General features: G+C 41.7%; 1 protein-coding gene across 1 annotated transcript; it reads right to left on the bottom strand.

Annotated features, from left to right (window-relative positions):
- Positions 1 to 7,347, bottom strand: LOC127647397 (alpha-2-macroglobulin-like protein 1). The gene is given in 35 exon segments (XM_052131603.1): positions 1 to 41; positions 118 to 223; positions 312 to 395; positions 479 to 560; positions 654 to 775; positions 851 to 1,069; positions 1,157 to 1,341; positions 1,428 to 1,590; positions 1,669 to 1,743; positions 1,827 to 1,983; positions 2,063 to 2,083; positions 2,085 to 2,136; positions 2,232 to 2,408; positions 2,496 to 2,579; positions 2,685 to 2,736; positions 2,820 to 2,941; positions 3,027 to 3,147; positions 3,221 to 3,446; positions 3,554 to 3,695; positions 3,894 to 3,981; positions 4,089 to 4,214; positions 4,341 to 4,490; positions 4,567 to 4,779; positions 4,858 to 5,085; positions 5,166 to 5,336; positions 5,413 to 5,522; positions 5,616 to 5,736; positions 5,815 to 5,929; positions 6,009 to 6,093; positions 6,167 to 6,332; positions 6,422 to 6,442; positions 6,564 to 6,616; positions 6,709 to 6,865; positions 6,947 to 7,130; positions 7,265 to 7,347. Coding segments are annotated over 35 exon segments (4,302 nt in total).
- Positions 7,348 to 18,692: the final 11,345 nt, after the last annotated feature.

Below are 18,692 nucleotides of genomic sequence, written 5' to 3'. Positions count from 1 at the left end.
TTATATGCAGGGGGATGTGTATACGGTCTCAAACTGATCACCTGAAATGGAAACAGGAAATAAGCCAATTTTCTTCTACAGAAGAGAGCAAAACCTCAGGGACATTGAGAAGCATACTTGTTTGATAGTAGTCATAAACTCGGACCACAGCTGGCTTGAGATTTTTCACTGCTTGAACTGCCATCAGTTGGAGCATATAAGTCAGAGGCACTTTCTTGGTAACCTGCAATACAGGAAAAACATGTACATACTGCATGTAGCATATTTTAATGTAGCTGGTAGGGTTAATACATCCAGTATACACTTCTCACCGCTTTCAGATATACCAGGACACGATCATCTTCCGCATCAACACGCTCCACTAGTGGGGCGTACGCATTGGGTGGAGCTCCAAGCTGTGGAAAGGACCCATTATTCATGGTTACATTATGTAGCTTCCAACATCTTGGGATTTCAGTCACCTTAAAAGAACACCAACCGTTGAGGTGTCTGCCATGAAGCCTGACAGAATTTTAATGTCCACTATAACCATGTTGGTACTCCCTTTTGGTCCATTATATCTGAAAACAAAGTTCAGAAATGCATTAAAGTGGCTCGTCTATTAACACCTTGACTAAATAAAGCTTTGTTTTTTTCATGCAAGCGGTTCTTACGTCACAGTGAAGTTGAGCATGAGTTTGTCTCCAAGTCGTCTGCATTCTCCCTTCACTTTAGTTTCAACACTCAAAGTTTTGGTGGTTTGAACAGGTGGTGGGATGTTGTAGAACATTGCAACCTATGTGTGGAAGTCAAGTTCAAGGATAATTGGGACATGGAAGACAGACAGACATAGGAGCCAAAACAGACAGACCTGCACAGACACGCATGCAGAACCAGTCACTTTAACACTGTATTTGCCAGGAACATTCTTCAGCGGCTTCTCCTGATACAGCAGCCGGTTGTCTCGATTCACATCAAAGCTATAAACCTCTCCTCCTGCCGAGAACTGTACAATAACCGTACTGGAGCCCCTGGAGCTGAACACTGCAGTCGCGTACAAGGAGAGAGCCTGAAGTGCCACCACAGTGTCCTAATAACCACAAACAAGGGGGAAACTGCTTTCATATGGACATGAAATTACTGGAATATTGTGCACTTGTTGGGTAGTTTACAGAACCTGGGTGGAAGAGAAGCCGCCGTAGGGATTCTGCTGAGCCACAAGCCAGTTGACAATCCTGTTAGCATAGCCCAGATTAACTGCAGAGAGAGGGTTTACAGAAAGAACAGCTAACAGCACATATGAGCTGATCTCCACTGCCAGAGTGTCACCTGATACAGTCTGAGACCAATGGAGACGTCCTCCTTTAAGACAAGAGGGAGAGAAAAAGGTCAAAAAGGCACCAAAACAGACTAGACGCCTCAATTGAAATGTCTAGTCTATGGTTTACCATTATTAATAGCAACATTGTCCAAGGCATTTAAAAGCTGTAGTCGAGTGTTGGTCTCTCTAGCCAGACTGAACGTGTAGGCAAGCAGAGCAGTGGTGTAGGTGTTTCCCAGGTTCCCAATGACGGACCTCAAGCATGACAAAGCACTGGTGACAACAGGATCCTGGAACGCAAATGTGACACTACAGCCAAAACTGGATTGTCAATAGCTTGTACAAATGCAAACCGTTGCCAGTTTTACCGTGGCTGGGATGTCTAGTTCAAGCAGTGATGCTGTGATGTAGGCGGTCATGGTAACATTATCACCAACTCCACCCTTGAACACATGAAAAAAATATATACAAATCAGAACCATCTCAGACCTAATGTCTATAAGTTACGGTTTGTGCAAAGAAACACCTTCATGTCATTGCGGTACAGATTTCCCTGTTGCATGAAACAGCCATCTGAACCCTGCTTGCTTATCAGCCAATCCTTTGCGCTCTGAATGACATGTGGATCAATGAAGATGAAGTTCTGTGCTTTGCCAAAAGACCTCAGGACAAAGGCAGTCAACCTGTCCAAGAGAAACTGAATTTACAAACTGGTTTATCCACTGGTGACAAAGACGACACTCGTGCAGCAATGAAACGCACCATGTATTCGACGCCTCAATCATATGTGCTGAAGGAACCGTCGCTATGCCTGTAGTTCAGTTGGTTTTGGTACCCTGTTTAGGTCAAAAACAGAACAAGTTCTCAATGTCCATCTGAAACATTTAAAAAAAAAAAAAAAAAAAACCCCATCCAAGGTCCTGTTGTATACCACTCTTAATGTTGCCTGTGGCTTGCTCCCGGATGGCTGGGGTCAGCTGCTGAGTGACTATCAGATACTGCAGAATGTAAATATTGGGAGAAAGAGCAGCTATATTCTGTTCTCCACAGCCACGTGGCATGTGTAATAGTCCATCAAGATTCTCCAAAGCACGGCCCATTATATCCCCTACAAAAGGAAAAGAAACAGGTTCAAGCTTATAAACATCTGAGGTACGGGCTGAATGTTTCAGTTCTCATTAGTTAAACTGTTTACCAATGACGGAAACTGAGCTTCTGGCTGATCCCTGGATCACATTTGTAGGAAGCGTCAGCACAACCTCTTCTAAAAGAGGGCTTCCTGCAAAGCAGAGTGCAAAGAGACTGAACACAAATGGGTCAGCACAGAGCACTAGGCTAATATTTAGCTGTACATTTGGGGGGGGGTTATAAAGTGGAAACGAACCCTTTGGACACAGTAACCAACTCTGGGTCTTTATCCGCTCAACTCCTTCAGCCTACAAAAGCATTAAAACCAATTCCTCAGTAAATGTACCAGCAGCTCAATTATCAAACTGCAGAAAGTTTAACACATGCTGACCAGTACAAGTAGACTTGTAGTCACTATGTCAATGCGTCCTCTTGCTGGCACACTCACAACCTCATTGCCACACATAGCCTGGGACTGCTCAGCCTGTGCACTGACAGTCACATTTAGAGCTCCTGTAAATAAGAGGAATAAAATAAACAAAACCTTACAAGACCAGACAAATCACGTCAATGTAGTGAGATCTGATGCAAAACAGACCAAGAACAGAAGCTGTGAGAACCCATTTGAAGGTCTTGCTCTCATTGGTACAGAGACAAGATGAATCACTAGACACCGGTTTAAGAGTGTAGCCCGATGATGGAGCTGGAGTTACTCGTACCTGCCAGAGACCAACATCATTAGTGCACATTGAGATGAGGGGATGCCTTATGCAAAAATAGACAAACCCTGACCATGATGCACTTGGACTGATAGTTGAAGACAGTGGCCTTCAGCTCCAAAAACTCGCCGCGGATGATGGAGTAAGGCAGGGAAAGCGCCAAGAAGAAAGGCTGGAATGCAGTCAAAAGAGCAGGAGGTGCCAGACCTAGACCGTTGGAGGACAGACAGAATGCCTCGGTCTCCCATGTGGTGATAGTGTCAGGAACCTTGATGGGAATCTTAGCAGATCCAGTGACCCTGTGTAGAAGTTACAAGGTCAAAAAGGCATTTAGGATATGAAAACATTGTGAATAAATGGCTTTCTGGTGTCAACCATTGACATTTAAGCAGATAACCCAACTAACCCCACATCAGCAAGTTGCCAGATCCATGTTTCCGGAAAGAAAGTCCTGATTGTCAGGTCAAAAGAGGAACTGCTGTCATCCGCAACTGCTCCTGACATGGCAAACATTGGGGCAGCAATTCCAGCTTCCTTAAAATACATAACTGAAACGGAGAGGAGCAAATGAACACAACTAGTTGTTCATGCATACTGATGCACTTTAGGACTATAAATACAGAAACATAAGGTCATATATGAAAGAATAAAACGCTTTATGGCACACTCCAGAACAAACAGTTGCAAAGCCCAAAAAACTGGAAAAACTCATTTCGTGTTTAATAAACACAGCTGCATGGACCTACATCGGTTGCGATAATAATTCAGGCCCCTATACAGCAGGCAGTCTGGTTCTCGTACAGGCAGATTTGAAGCAATCTTCAACCCCACACTCTGCCAGAGCAACAAGACAGACACAGTCAATGAGATGCATGTAGTGTCCAGTTAGTCGATTAAGCATGGCAGTGCTCACAATAAACAAGTCAGGAGTACTTTTCCACCTTGAAAGTTTCGTAGGCTTTGTCTGTAGGAACAGCTCGACGGGGTCTAACAATCAGGCACTCCTGTTCATCCTCCACCTCATATGGGTAGTCTGACTGGGATCGCATCGGGAGTAAATTGAAGACCTGGGACCATAGGAGTACATCCATGTCAAAGAGACTCCAAAAGGCAATAGACTCATTTGAAACAAACTAGGACAAAGTAATAGATGGATCACATTCCAAAAGGAATCACCAAATACACATGGATACCGTTTCTGCATTCAAACGTCTTCCTGGCTCCAAGATCCGGATGCTCTGATCTATTGCACTGAGGCCACACAGTGATCCTGGCTGAGCAGAGAGAGTCATAACACTTCCCTCACCAGGAACAGCCGTAACAGGGGAGAACTGCAGGGACACCTGCAAAAAACCACCAGTTCTCACTACAGGACAAGTCACTTGTCCAATCATAAAAGCAAGAAAGTGTACTTCAAACCTGGTTTTTAAAACACATTTCAGTGTTAAATGTTGCGCTCCCAGCAACTACATTCTCACTGGGAAGAGCACCGAATGCCAGAATCTGCACTACTGGAGCAAAATCTACAGCAATTGACAGCTTGAACGATACGGTGCCAGAGGTTACAGAACCAGAAGTCCTCACATTAACGTTCTCAAATCCATGTAGAATGACGACTCCTTTGGACAACACCTGACAAGTCAAACCGGTGCGTCAGTGCAGACCAACAAAACAACTTTAAAACATCCACTACAAAACTGATATACTCACCATATAGATAATGTCAGTGTTGTAGTTACCAGACTCCCCAACAAAAGAATATTTGATGGTCACAGTAACCTCAGCACCACATTTCAACGGCTGCACGAGCTTCACTATAGTAATTTCACTAAATGATGGCACGTAGGGAGTAGCAGGTTGGAAAAGACTAACGGTCCTTCTATCGGTGGTAAAGTACGGCGTTTTGTAACCGTAAGACTCCTCTGGAGTTGCACTTGCCTGGGGAACAACGAATGGAATTAGTTTCTTGCAAGTCAAAGTCTTCCATTTAAATCAGTGTACTCAATGAACAATCATACCACCAGATTAACATCAGCATTAGGAAGACTAGCTGTACGGAAGGAGAATGTGGCCAGTCCATTTTGGTTTGTAGTAAGATTCAACAACAGTTTGGGTGGCCAGCTGGAACTCTCCAGGAGATAGATTGCCTTGCGTGCAATTGGGGTCCCATTGAAATTAGATGCGGAGATCTGTTAGGATAGAAAGAGGTTGGTAAAATGAATCCAATGTGAAGTGCTGAACTGAAGAATCTTACATTTTATGTACCTTTCCCATTATGGTTGATCCAGGTTCAAAATACTCCGGCATGTCCACAAACGTGACATTGCCAATTTCAAACGTTAGGGATACGGTTATAGATTTTGTGATGACAATGTCTGAAAAAAAAATAAAAAGTAAACCCCACAAACATTAATGCACAGAACAAACTTGCAGCAGCTTACTTTTGTTCAAGTCAGACAATAGCTCACCGGTTCCCTCTTCAGTGAGGTTCACGTTAATGACAAAAGAATCTTGCAGACGGTCCTCAAATTTGGTGTTTAAAAACTCTGACATATTGAAGTTGTGGGAGGCACATCCAGTGTTAGTCATCTTGTAGCAGAACACAAATGGTTATTGTCAAGTCAACCAGATAAGAAAAAGAAACCCCACTGTAGTGTACTCACACACCTTTATGGTTTTATTCAGGCATAGAGGGGTCAACTCAGGAACCGGAATGTATTCAAAAGGGTTACGACAAACTTCAATCCATGTTTGCCCAGGTACAGGTTGCCCATATGTGTATCTGGGAAATAGTACAATGAACGGTCACTCACCAACGACAAGAGGATTGGGACGGTTAAGAAAATAAAGGCTTCACTTACTTGCCACAAACCTCAACTTTCAGTCCCACATCTCCAACACTACACATCTGTGGTGCTTTCACGGTAATGTCAAATTTGGGTAAAACTACACCAGATACAGAATGGTTACTCAAGATCTGAAGTTACCCATTTTGATAGCTTAACCAACTTTGACTTACCGTATTTTTTCACCTCAAAAACCTGCGAAATCATTCGTTCACCAATAAAAGCCTTCAGTGCGTACATCCCTAGCCGAGCCTCTGGGTTTAACTCATGAGAAAGGGTCAATATCCACCTTGTGGAGGAAACATTTGTCCACTGACCAATTCGGTTACTCTGACTGTCCTATTAGAAATAAAATAGCACAGACTAAAGCAAAAGCACACACCAACAGCAACAGATTTCCTCAGACTTGAGCAGGAGCAAATTCTTACCTCCACCAGCACCAGACTGTACTGTAAAACAGAAACAAAACATTTCAATCTACACACTCCAGCACCAATGTAATTTAATATTTGCAGAACTCAAATTTTGATCAATCTTGCTAAATATGTTCAAAGAAAGATCAGGTCTAACCATTTGATCGAGAGGCACAAACTTGCCATCCATGGTAACAACTCTGAAATTCACTGTAAAAGGAGAAACATTACACGACACACATTTCAATATGAAAATGTACAGTAACGGATTCAACACTAATATTCATCCCAGGGTCATTCACCCATTTGTCCTGGATTATAGATGGGTTTGTCTGTTTGGATGAAGGTCACAGGTAGGGAAGGTCTGAACAGGACTTTCCTTTCTTCTGCCATTTTGAAAGCCCTCCCTTGAATTACCACCTTCACTTTCTGCACAGATTCTACCTCTACTTGAGGAGCCTGTAGTAGAGAAATGTTTCGTTAAAGGTACAACAAACCGGAAGGTAAAATTGCACACAGCTACACAATCTGATGACAGACCCGAAAGTTAAAGCAGCGCTGAAAGACTGTTGCAGATCTCTGCAGCACAAGTTGAGTGGTCACATTTTTCTCATTAAAGAGAGAAATGGTCATCGTGAGACTCTCGTTGGGTTTGAGAAGGCCTGCACACAACTTGGCCTCAGACCCCGACTCAATCACTGCAGGAAACGTCACCATGAAAAATCTATCCAAATATACAAAGCAAAAGCCTTAGTTTCAGAAAGTCAGTATGTATTCAGAAATAACCATCTGACGGAGTTTACACTATTAGCACAGAAAAGACAACAGGGAGCTAAAGCCCTTTTTAATGGTACTTACGGCCCTGATCTTTGTCCATTAACAGCAAAGAGGAACAAGACTAAAATTAGCCTTTTCCAAACACAAATCTCCTTTAAAGCCATGGAGACAGATCATCCAAGACTCAACACAACTCAACCTTCTCTTTCAGAAATACTAAATAAGAAAGAAACTACTTTTCACATTCATCTACACTGATATTTAAACACTTTTCCTCATTATGGGGAGGAGTTCATCAAGCTTGTTAAATTGATGTAGCGCTACAGCACCTTGAGCCAATGGAAACATCGTTTGGGTGGAGCTACAACCCTTCAAAATTGGTGTTATTTGGTAAGGAGACTTGATTAACACTGATTGAATGTTGTGGGAGTTTGAGAAGCGCTACAGCTGGAGATGGGAGAGATGCTGAATCTGACATCAGAAACGTAAACAGAAACTTTTGTGTGAGTGATGAGAGAAGGAAACTACTGCATGAGATCTGTTCATTGTTGTATGTATTTTTACAATCAGGTATTTTTCTAAATTTGATCTAGTGCACTTAAGAACAATATGAAATATGATTTTTGATCCTAGGTCTCTGGGAGACCATAGCCCTGTAATAATACATGGTGATATTATTGAACAGGTTTCTTCATATAAATACTTAGGAGTTTATATCAGGGCCGTCGCCAGAACAAACCAAATGGGGGGGCATTTAATTTTCATAGGGGGGCACACTTTTTTTAATGATCTGAGACAGACCAAAACAACAACCCATATTAGGCTATAACTTAAAATAGACCACAATAGTCTTGTTTTGTTCAATTATTCAAATAAAATACTTCACCGTATGATCTCAACGTTTCTGTTTATTTTCTCTTAACATTTCTAGTAGCCTATATTTTTTGTTAATCTGCATTGTTCGTCACATACACAACACAGTGCCATCTAGTGGCTTTCTTGAGTAACAAGCACAATCAACGTAATGCATATTACAAGTCCAACCTAAAACTACACCAAAACCAATTTGATTTATAACTCTACAACACTTCATAAACACGAGTCACAAAAGCTCCTGGTTTCCACCAACAGCACAACAATAATAAAAGCAATGCATAACATACTGCAATAATTTTTTATTTTTTTTTGTTATACACAGAGACTTCAGCTCTTGTTGAGCAATACGTTTTATCCTCTCTCACTATATCTTTCTCTCTCTCTCTCTCTCTCTCTCTCTCTCTCTTTGTATCTCTCTGGATATTTTTTCTTTTGAATGAAAGCAAAAGAGCATGGCTAACCAGCTGGATCCAAGAACAACACAACAATAATAAAAGCAATGCATAACATACTGCAATAAAAATTTAGCAATGAAGCAGGCAAGCATTGTATTCACAATTGATTAAAATAGTTGAAGGCGGCGGGTCTCCGAGTGAAATCTCCGAAGAACATTATCTTTCCATTCATGTTGACACTTGCGTGTGAGATCCTTCTCAAATGCCAGCTGAATGAGCTGGGCCTTGCGTGTGTGCCGCATAGAACGCCTGTGGTCGGTGAATACATTCCTCAAAACTGAAAATGAATTTTCACACATTGCGGTTGAAGCACCAAGCGTCAATCCGGTCTTCAAAGCTGTCAGTACACTTGGCATTGCTTTAATGTTTTGTGGTACTTTGAAAGGAGATTTTGTGTTGTCAGTTTCAGCGTTTCCTTCTTTGTTTATTTGTGTAGAAATAAACTGTTTAGCAACAATACATTCTGTCTCAACGATGGTTGATTTTGTTAATGACATGATGTGCTGAAGTAACTTCGGATTCAAAAATTGATCGCTCTCTGGGTTCAAAGCAATCAGCGATTGCGCAAGCTGTGTGTTGCGCTCACCGAAGCGATGGCTGATTTCTCCAAGAAGTGTGTCAAGTGCACTGTAATAAAGCCTTCGTAGCTCTGGTTTGTCATTGTCCTTTTGTCCTGTTGTTTCTTCAACGAAATACTGGTGTAAATTACACCCGCTGCTCTGTCTACGCTGTGAACTTGTGTCTCATTAGACAAATTCTCAATTACCATCTCATTAGCTCCAGAGTCGTCTCCACACACGTTGTTGTTGGTCAAAGTCGTCTTTGTCAATCGCATCTAATCTTTAAACCACTTTCTTATATCCATAGCTTTGCTGTAGGTCTACAAAACCGCCAAAATTTGATTCTGAGATCGCATGCAATGCGCAGCTGAGCTGCGCAAAGGAATTACGTATAAACAATTCTCTATGCTTAACTAAATGAATTGCATGATTTATATGATATATATATACTTACACACAAACTGCATATTGTAATTTGAATAAATAAAACTACTAACACAAAAATAACATATTGAAAGGTCTGCTGCTGGAGACTTGCCATTGGCTGTAGTATTTGAATAATTAATGGAGTAGGTCTTTGCAATGTTTGGGTGCTGTTTTGGGATGTTTTAACAGTCATTTATGAATATAATTATATTTCAAGTTACGTTCTGTGTAATAATGCGTTGAGTAATGAATTTTCTGAATCATTTCTGAAGATAATGTGTATGTGTTATGCATATTTACCGCTGTAGAGATTACTGTTCCTGTGAGATAAGTTCTGCTGAAACAACTTGATGAGAAAGTGAAAATGATCACAATCGTAGACTTTTAATATCAAACGATTAGGGGAACACACTAAGTCATTTGGGGGGGCACAATAAATCATTTGGGGGGGCACTGCCCCCCAATGCCCCCCCTTGGCGACGGGCCTGGTTTATATGGACAATTTACTATGCTGGTCTTCTCACATCGACAATCTTTGTTCCAGACTGCAGCAGAGGCTATACTTCCTGCGAAGGTTAAAAATGTTTGGAGTAAACCAGAGGATTTTGTTTCTATTTTATCAGTCTGTTTTTGAAAGCTTAATTAGATACTGTATTACTGCATGGTATGGAAATCTGACTGTTCAATCTAAATCAAAACTAGCACGACTGGTGCATTCAGCTCAAAAAATCATAGGGTGGGAGAAAAAACAAACCATACTAGAACTGTACGAGGCATCTATTTCAAGGCAAGCTAAAAGAATTGTCTCTGATGATACACATATTTTACACAAGTATTTTAATTTGCTACCATCAGGGAGAAGATTCAGGGTCTTGATGTGCAAGTCTAATCGTTATAAAAACTCTTTTGTTCCAACTGCGATCAAAATTTTAAATAGAGATTTTTTTCATTGAATTGATGTAGTATGCTGCTAATTTTTTTATATAATTCATTGAAATGTGTTATTGCTTATTATTGCATGTTATTGTATGCATTGTGTTGTGTGTGATTGATGTTGTGCACTGGCCAGTCAAGTTCCGAATGGACAATATAATAATAATCAAAAAGGAAGAGTATTCATGATTGAAAGAATGAATAAACAGGTAGGCTTAAATAATGGAAATATTTGTTACCAACACTCTGAAATGAATTGAACAATCTAGGCTTAAATTCCCAATGGTTGGCTAAGCCAGTATGTAGCATGGACTTCGATAAAGAGTAATGCTGCAACACATTAGTTTCAAAGGGCATTAGAAGACTGCTGGGAATACTTTTGAGTAATTTCAGTAGTTTGGGGTGGACTGTGAAAAAAGTAACAAAGTTTATTGACTGACAAGCATTGCTACCTACAGAGCCAGTGCCAATAACACCACCTCCTATTTCCAATGCCAAAAGTTGACGTCCATTTAAGGTGTCCGATTATGACAAAAATCTGAATTCATTTTTTTCCCCTTAGTGTTCGTTTAAATGAACAGAACTGAAGAACTGCCATGGCCCTGTCACCTTGTCAGGTTGAGGTTCTACCTGACTCTGGAATAGGGCAGTATCGGCCGGCTTTTGTGTTCCCCCTTGGAATGATTGCACCAGTCTGGTTGTTTGGAACGCCGTGCACTCTCCGGCGATGTCATGGTTCTGTCAACCAGTCAAGTTGGACGATGACATCATCGTCCCCTGTCTGTCTTGTATTTTGTGTTTGTTTCGTGTTCATGTTTTGTGTGGATGGGTCTGGTGGTGGGTTATTGCTGTTTGCTATTTGCTGCCGTTTGCCCTCCGTTGATGTCAAAGTCATGGCACCTTGCCAGTTTGGGTGTTACACCTGTGCAGTACCGGGGCATCACCATTCCCTTGTCCGTTTCTGTCAAAGCATGTTTACATTTTGCCCTTATGTGTTTCAGGGGTTGCTGGCATGCTGAATCAGCGGGAGTGGAGCGCAAATGGAGTACAAAGAGTACAAAATTAGAGGTGTTTCAATGAGCATGGAAGCATTGTGTCTCTAGATACAGATAGGTTCTGCCAGGTATTCATGTTTTAGCATACTCCTAGAAAATAACCAGAACAATTCTAGGTATTTATTTAGTACAGTGGCTAGATTCACCATGAAAAAAAGCTTTGGTTTAGGTCCTATTTATCCAATCACAGCCACTTTGATTGTGTAAACAAGCAATTATCAGATCAAACTCAATTATGGAGTTCCACAAGTCTCTGTTTTAGGTCCTCTGCTTTTCTCTTTGTATATGCTTTTCTTGGGAGACATTATGAACCTGTTTCCACCTGGTATTAAGATGCATTTTCAGTGATCCGATCACAAGTGGTCAGCTGTCAGAGGAGTAGCCAAAAACTGTGCTCAATTTAAAGTACAAGTACTCACTGCTACAGCATCATGCTCTTCTTTTTTGTTTTTTCTCCCCAATTTGGAATTGCCAATTCCCAATGCTCTCTAAGTCCTTGTGGTGGCGTAGTGACTTGCCTCAATTCGGGTGGCGAAGGACGAATCTCAGTTGCCTCCTCATCTGAGACCGTCAATCCACGCATCTTATCACGTGGCTTGTTGTAAGTTGTGGCACAGGCTTTTCTGTGTCATGGTGATTGTCATTTTCAAGGTAATTCTGTAAATATTGGCTCTCGAGACATCAGTTTTTAAGTGTTCATTTTTAAATTAGTGTAACAATATATCATTGCGCATTGTCCCGCATGTCATGGGCAGTATTAACGCATTTACACCGCGCCCTCGTGGGGTACTGGCAACTATCACATTTACTTTGGGCTGATTAACAGTATAAATCCATGTAAACATCCATGTTAAGTTTAAATAATTTTTGCTCTGCCAAACGTGTGATTGACAACTGGAGCATGAACATACAGCATTTCTGCACATGGTGCCCTATGCAGGCTCTGCGTTTAGGGAGCGGCGGTACTGTGTACAGAACTAACGATCTACGTTCTTTCGACACTGAAAACCGTAATTTCACTGAAACAAGAACAAAAAGCTATGAAATAGCAAAAGTAGGCATTAATAAAACATGATATTGCTTTGTTTAATATTTCAGCATTATTTATAACAGGGGTGGGGAACCCTGCTCCTGGAGGGCCACTGTCCTGCAGAGTTTAGCTCCAACCCTAATCAAACACACCTGTCTTTTAATCCTGGAGACCATGATTAGTTTCCCCAGGTTTGTCTGATTAGGGTTGGAGCTAAACTCTACAGGACAGTGGCCCTGCAGGAGCAGGGTTCCCCACCCCTGATTTCTAAGAATGTCTCAGCTCTTTTGGTTCATACAATGCAAGTGAATGGGTGGCAACATTATAAAGCTCCTAATAACAGAAGTCAGCATAAAAGTAATCCATAAGACTCCAATGGTTAAATCAATATCTTCAGAAGTGATATTAGAATGTGTGGATGAGAAACAGATTCACATTCTTCTTCTTGTGTTTTTGGTGATTCAGATTCTTCTCTGCATATTGCCGCCTGCAGGGATGGGAAAATAATTTCTAGCAAAAAATTAGAAATATTGATCTGTTTCTCAACCACACCTATCATATTGTCACATCACCTTGTCAGGTTGGGATTTGTCTGACGGAACCGGGACATAATCGCCCCATGTTATCTTGTGTTTCGTGTCCTGTCTTTGTGTCGAGTGCATGGGTCCGTTGTGAGTTACCGCTGTGCGCTCTTCGATCAGTCTTGTGTCATGTCCGGAGGATGATGTCTGGATCCTGACTTCCTGTATGTACCAATATGATAGGTGTGGTTTTTGAAGCTGCAGCTACAGACCTGGACGAGCTCACAGATACTGTTACATCATACATCAGTTTCTGTGAGGATATGTGCATCCCTACTAGGACATTTTTGTCATTCAACAATGATAAACCATGGTTCAAAGGAAAACTCAGACAGCTTCGTCATGCCAAAGAGGAGGCTTACAGGGGTGGGGATAGAGTCTTGTATAATCAGGCCAGGAACACACTGAATAGGGAAATCAGAGTGGCTAAAAGAAGCTACTCTGAGAAGCTGAAAAGCAAGTTTTCAGCTAACGACCCTGCATCAGTGTGGAGTGGCCTGAAACAACTTACTAATTACAGGACTCCTACCCCCAACCCTGTGGCAGACCAACGACTGGCTGACGACCTGAATGTGTTTTACTGCAGATTTGAAAGGCCCGATTTCACACCCCACATGCACTCGGACCTTCATTTCACACAACCATTAACACCTCCTGCAACCCCCCTCCTCCCCCCTCCTGCTACACTACCTGCACTCAAGATCTGTGAGGACGATGTGTGCCGTGTCTTTCGGAAGCAAAGGTCAAGGAAGGCTCCAGGACCAGATGGCATCTCACCAGCTTGCCTTCGTTCCTGTGCTAACCAACTGGCCCCCATCTTCACTCAGATCTTCAATAGATCACTGGAGCAGTGTGAAGTCCCATGCTGCTTCAAACGCACCGTTATTATCCCCGTCCCTAAGAAACCTAAAATCACAGGACTTAATGACTACAGACCTGTCGCCCTGACATCTGTGGTCATGAAGTAATTTGAGAGACTGGTGTTGGCCCACCTGAAGGACATCACTGGACCCTTTCTGGACCCCCTTCAATTTGCTTATCGAGCAAACAGGTCTGTGGATGATGCAGTCAACATGGGTTTGCATCATATCCTGCAACATCTGGACAGACCGGGGACATACGCAAGGATCCTTTTTGTGGACTTCAGCTCGGCTTTCAACACAATCATCCCAGATATACTCCGGACTAAGTTAAACCAACTCCCTGTTCCCACCTCTACCTGTCAGTGGATTACCAGCTTTCTGACGGACAGGCAGCAGCTTGTGAGGCAGGGAAAATTCACTTCCACCACCTGTACCATCAGCACTGGTGCCCCCCAGGGATGTGTGCTCTCCCCACTACTCTTCTCCCTGTACACCAATGACTGCACCACCAAGGACCCCTCTGTCAGGCTCCTGAAGTTTGCAGACGACACCACTGTCATCCGAGATGATGATGAGTCTGCATATAGAAAGGAGGTTGAACGGCTGGCTTTCTGGTGCAGTCAAAACAACCTGGAGCTGAACACGCTCAAAACAGTGGAGATGATTGTGGACTTTAGGAGGAACACCCCAACATTTTCCCCCCTCACCATTCTAAACAGCACTGTGGCAGCAGTGGAGTCATTCAGGTTCCTGGGCACTACCATCTCACAGGACCTGAAGTGGGAGATACACATCGACTCCATTGTGAAAAAGGCCCAGCAGAGGTTTTACTTCCTTCGCCAGCTGAGGAAGTTCAACCTGCCACCAGTGCTGCTGAAACAGTTCTACTCAGCAGTCATTGAGTCTGTCCTCTGCACTTCAATAACTGTCTGGTTTGGTGCAGCTACGAAATCAGACATCAGAAGACTACAAAGGACAGTTCGGTCTGCTGAGAGGATTATTGGTTGCCCCCTGCACCCCCTTCAAGAACTGTACACTTCCAGAATGAGGAAAAAGGCTGGTAAAATCCCTCTGGACCCCACTCACCCTGCCCACTACCTTTTTGAACTGTTGCCTTCTGGCCGGCGCTTCAGAGCTCTGAACACCAGAACCGTCAGACACAGGAACAGTTTTTTCCCTCAGGCCATCCATCTAATGAACAATTAAATTGCCCCATTGAGCAATAATTATGTGCAATACACAGTTTAATTTTAATTTTAAATTATATTATCCAACATATCCACTTCTGCCATTACTTACATTGCTCTGTACATAATATACAGTTTTTTGTTCTTTATATACAGATTGTATTAGATTTGCACTACGTGTGTGTATGTGGGTATGTATGAAGGTGAGTGTATGTACGTATATGTATAATTATTTATTTTGTGTTCTTTTTTGTTTTTAATTACCTATGTCTTGCTGCTGTTTTTGGTATTGTTTGTATTGTTGTTGACTGGAAGCTCCTGTCACCAAGACAAATTACTTGTATGTGTAAGCATACTTGGCAATAAAGCTGATTCTGATTCTGATTCTGTATGGTTCGGTTTCGGTCCGTGTTCGTTTTGGTCAAATCGTGTTAACGTTTGTCCCTCATGTGTTTCAGGTGCCGCTGGCATGCGAAATCAGCATTTCCATGGGAACCCTGATTGTTTCCATGGGAACACTGATCATGCCAACTTTCAGCTGGCGAGCGGCACCTTTCCCTTGTTTGTTCCTGCCTATTTTAATCCCCTTGTGTGTCATGTTCGTGGCTGGATTTTTTTTTAATGTAGACTAGTTAATGTTGAATGTGTTTAGTGTTGATCTGTGCTTGATGTGAAGTAACTTACCTTACTCTCTCTGCCTAGTTGGTCCTGTCTCGTGTATCTGTTTGGATACCTCTCTGCCTGCATGCCGGGAGTGTGTGAGCGACTCCCACGACTCTTTAGCAAAGATATCTTTGCAGATCTGCCACTCGCATGTGGGCGCACTCTGCACAGAGGATTCCTCACATTTTGCTGAAATTATAATATACTAACCACCACAACAATAAAAATAATTCAATAGATCTAAGTATCCTTTATTAGTAATCTGTGCTTTCAAAAGAACCGTTTCTTTTTCACTGGCTTATTTTTTGGGAAGAACTTCAGTTCTTTTAAAGAGTGCAAATACATAGTTAGATAACAGCTGTCAGGATTAAGTGCTTTGTGCATTTATTTTTCAATTTCATTATGCTTTTCCAAATTTGAAAAGTTTACTGGAAGAATTGTCTATTTAAAAAAAAAAAAACTCAAATAATGTAAATTCTGTATTTACAGTGACTGTTAATACAAAAAATTAACATGGAAGCTTAATGTTTGGAATTTCTTTACATACATAATACATGCATAATAATAGCTTCATTTCAATTATTTTGATATTTATGTATTATTTTACGTCAAAATGGTTTAGGTTGGGTTAGTTTAGACCAGGGACCATATAACAGAAACTTACATTTAAGATCTGAAAAGTAAAGGCAGTGATGGAGGCCATGTGGTGCACCGGGCCTTTCAATCACCTTACTATTATTTATTTAGTCATTTACTGCTGTGCAGGGAAAACACCAAATACATCAAAGTATTGTGAACTACCCAATTAAACTGTAATGTACAAGTTTAATTTTAATATATAAAAAAATTATGACACAGGTTTGACATTAGAGACTCAGTGATTATGCCATTGGCTCTCGCATATCTTGTAGCCGATTGTCACAGGCTCTCTCGTTAAAATGCAACATGGACTCTTCCATTTGAATGCTGTGTCAGCTATCTCACATCTATATGAATCATGAATCCCGCTCTAATGCATTCTGGGCTTACCCATTGAAATCGCTGTGTGAACCTTACGTCAGTGGTGTGCGGCCGTCGAATCGCAAAATGAGCCCTCCCGTTCTAATGACTTGCGTCTGGAGGTGGCTTAAGGTCAAGTTCAGGGCAAGGTGTGCCTGCCTGCTGGGGGGGTATTCCTCCAGTGCAACAACAGCTCCTCATTTATATGCGCCGGAAAACTACCACCCAAGATGGTGCACTTGAGTTTCCAAGGTTTCTGTTAAAGACGTTTTCATCTGGAAGAATCAGTCTAATTGGCATCTGCTAAACATTCTTAATAATAAACATCCCGGGGACATCTGCTGAATGTCACTGATTTCCGAGACATTCTTATTGAAATATGTATAATATACAGATGTAAACACGCATCAAATAGACATCCGATTGATGTACTTGTGCTATCGGGGGGACTGCTTCTACAATGCTAAATTTCTTCTCTACCATCTCCAAATTCTATCCCCTAGTTATCCTTTTCCCCATCTCCATTTATCCCCATGCTGACCGTAGTATGAGGCTGCTTATCAAGAGGCGACTGCTTGTTCTATTATTTGTGGCACTTCTGCCCTGCTTAATCAATAAATCTCAGAGAGCCCTCGCTTATACTTATGCTTTCTGTTGCTGCCTTTTTAGGGGGAGAGGAATCATAGAGATGCATTTAAAACAAGCATACGTAGTATCTCATAGAGCTTAAAATGTTAATGACTCACTGTCTCTGTTCTTATTGGTAAATGTTTTGGGGGTGTTTGCTCGGGTCGAGTCTCAAGCTCGAGCCCTCCACTATGGACAGTGAGCCAAATCTGTTAACCTTAACCTCTATTCAAGGATTACATTAATATGTGAGCTACTGAACTGGAGTTTACAAACAGAGTTAGGGAGGAGCCTTTTTATTCAATATTTTTATTGAAAGCTATGGCACAATGTTACAGACCTTATTTCGTATGTCTTAGTGAATCAACAAAATGGGAGCCATACTTGTGTCTTGAAGAAGGTTAAGAAAGGCTGCCACTGTAAAACTTATCAGAGTTGGCACCCAGAGAGTACCTAGGGAGGAGACTTTTTGTCTAATCTGACCAATTACAATGGCAGAGTAAGCATATAAACTGGATATAAACTGCTGCTTACCTCACTGCTGCATCAATTCTTATGGCATCCCTCCTCCACCCCAACTCCGCATTCTGGACCTTATTCACGCTAGCACCATTTTTGTTTTTTAATATGAATGACAATGAGGCTGTGAGGGATAGACTTACAGTCTCTTGAATGGTACGGACAGTATAAAGCTGTATAAAGCAGGGCCATAACCACAATATACATTGATTGGGACAAGTACCCAATAATCAGATATGGACAAATTGTTGATAATGATCTATAAAACACAAAATAGAGCTTTTTCACCCTCGGATTAAAACTAGAACATGAAAGACCTGTGACTCGTGGCTTCCACTGAGTTTTAACATTGTAACAAGGACAGTGTCATATTTTCTTAATGCAAATATTCATCCATCCATCCATCCATCCATCGTCAACCGCTTATCCTGTGTACAGGGTCGCGGGGGGCTGGAGCCTATCCCAGCTAACATTGGGCGAAAGGCGGGGGACACCCTGGACAGGTCGCCAGTCCATAATGCAAATATTGTTTGGTAATAATTTAAACTCAATTTATGGTTTTCTAAATAATCTTATGTCTTTAATTATTTCAGAATTTTTTACAGCATCTCCTAATAGTCTTCTTTTAAAAGAGACTGTCTCTTTGAGTATGTCTTGTCAGGTTTGTACTCAAAAAATGTGCCACCAGTTAAAGGAGTCATTTATTCACTTGTTCACTCACCATTATGTTGTTCA

Source organism: Xyrauchen texanus, chromosome 8 (assembly GCF_025860055.1).
Source record: "Xyrauchen texanus isolate HMW12.3.18 chromosome 8, RBS_HiC_50CHRs, whole genome shotgun sequence".
NCBI classification, from domain to species: Eukaryota; Metazoa; Chordata; class Actinopteri; order Cypriniformes; family Catostomidae; genus Xyrauchen; species Xyrauchen texanus.
This window is presented reverse-complemented; position numbering and strand designations above follow the sequence as displayed.